At 65.4% G+C, this 283-nt stretch overlaps 1 protein-coding gene across 1 annotated transcript in view; it reads right to left on the minus strand.

Annotated features, from left to right (window-relative positions):
* GABRE (gamma-aminobutyric acid type A receptor subunit epsilon) overlaps window positions 1-171 on the minus strand; it is a 17,752-nt gene extending 17,581 nt beyond the window's left edge. The window contains exon 1 of the mRNA XM_077758357.1: window positions 116-171. Coding sequence (XP_077614483.1) covers window positions 116-171 — 56 coding nt within the window. The remainder of the gene's footprint in view (window positions 1-115) is intronic.
* Window positions 172-283: the final 112 nt, after the last annotated feature.

Genomic DNA, 283 nt, shown 5'->3' on the forward strand with positions numbered 1-283 from the left:
AAAGGTGGGCGCGGGGCTGGAGGAACACGGGCGCGGGGTTCCGGGGAACTGGCCTAGCTCCAAGGGAGAGGGAGCTGGGCGCGGAGGGCTCCTGGGTCCCTGGATGGAGACTCACCTAGACGGAAGAATTACGGACAGGCCCATAAGGATCAGGAGAACTTTGGTTAACATCGTGGCGCGGACCGGCGCGACCACCTGTGCGGAGGTCGCTGCGCACGGTCTGGCCGCACAGAGCGCGACGTGCAGGGTTTTGTTGGGCTCCAACTTCCACCCCTCCCACTCG

Source organism: Crocuta crocuta, unplaced genomic scaffold (genome assembly GCF_008692635.1).
Source record: "Crocuta crocuta isolate KB4526 unplaced genomic scaffold, BGI_CrCroc_1.0 scaffold1103, whole genome shotgun sequence".
NCBI lineage: Eukaryota > Metazoa > Chordata > Mammalia > Carnivora > Hyaenidae > Crocuta > Crocuta crocuta.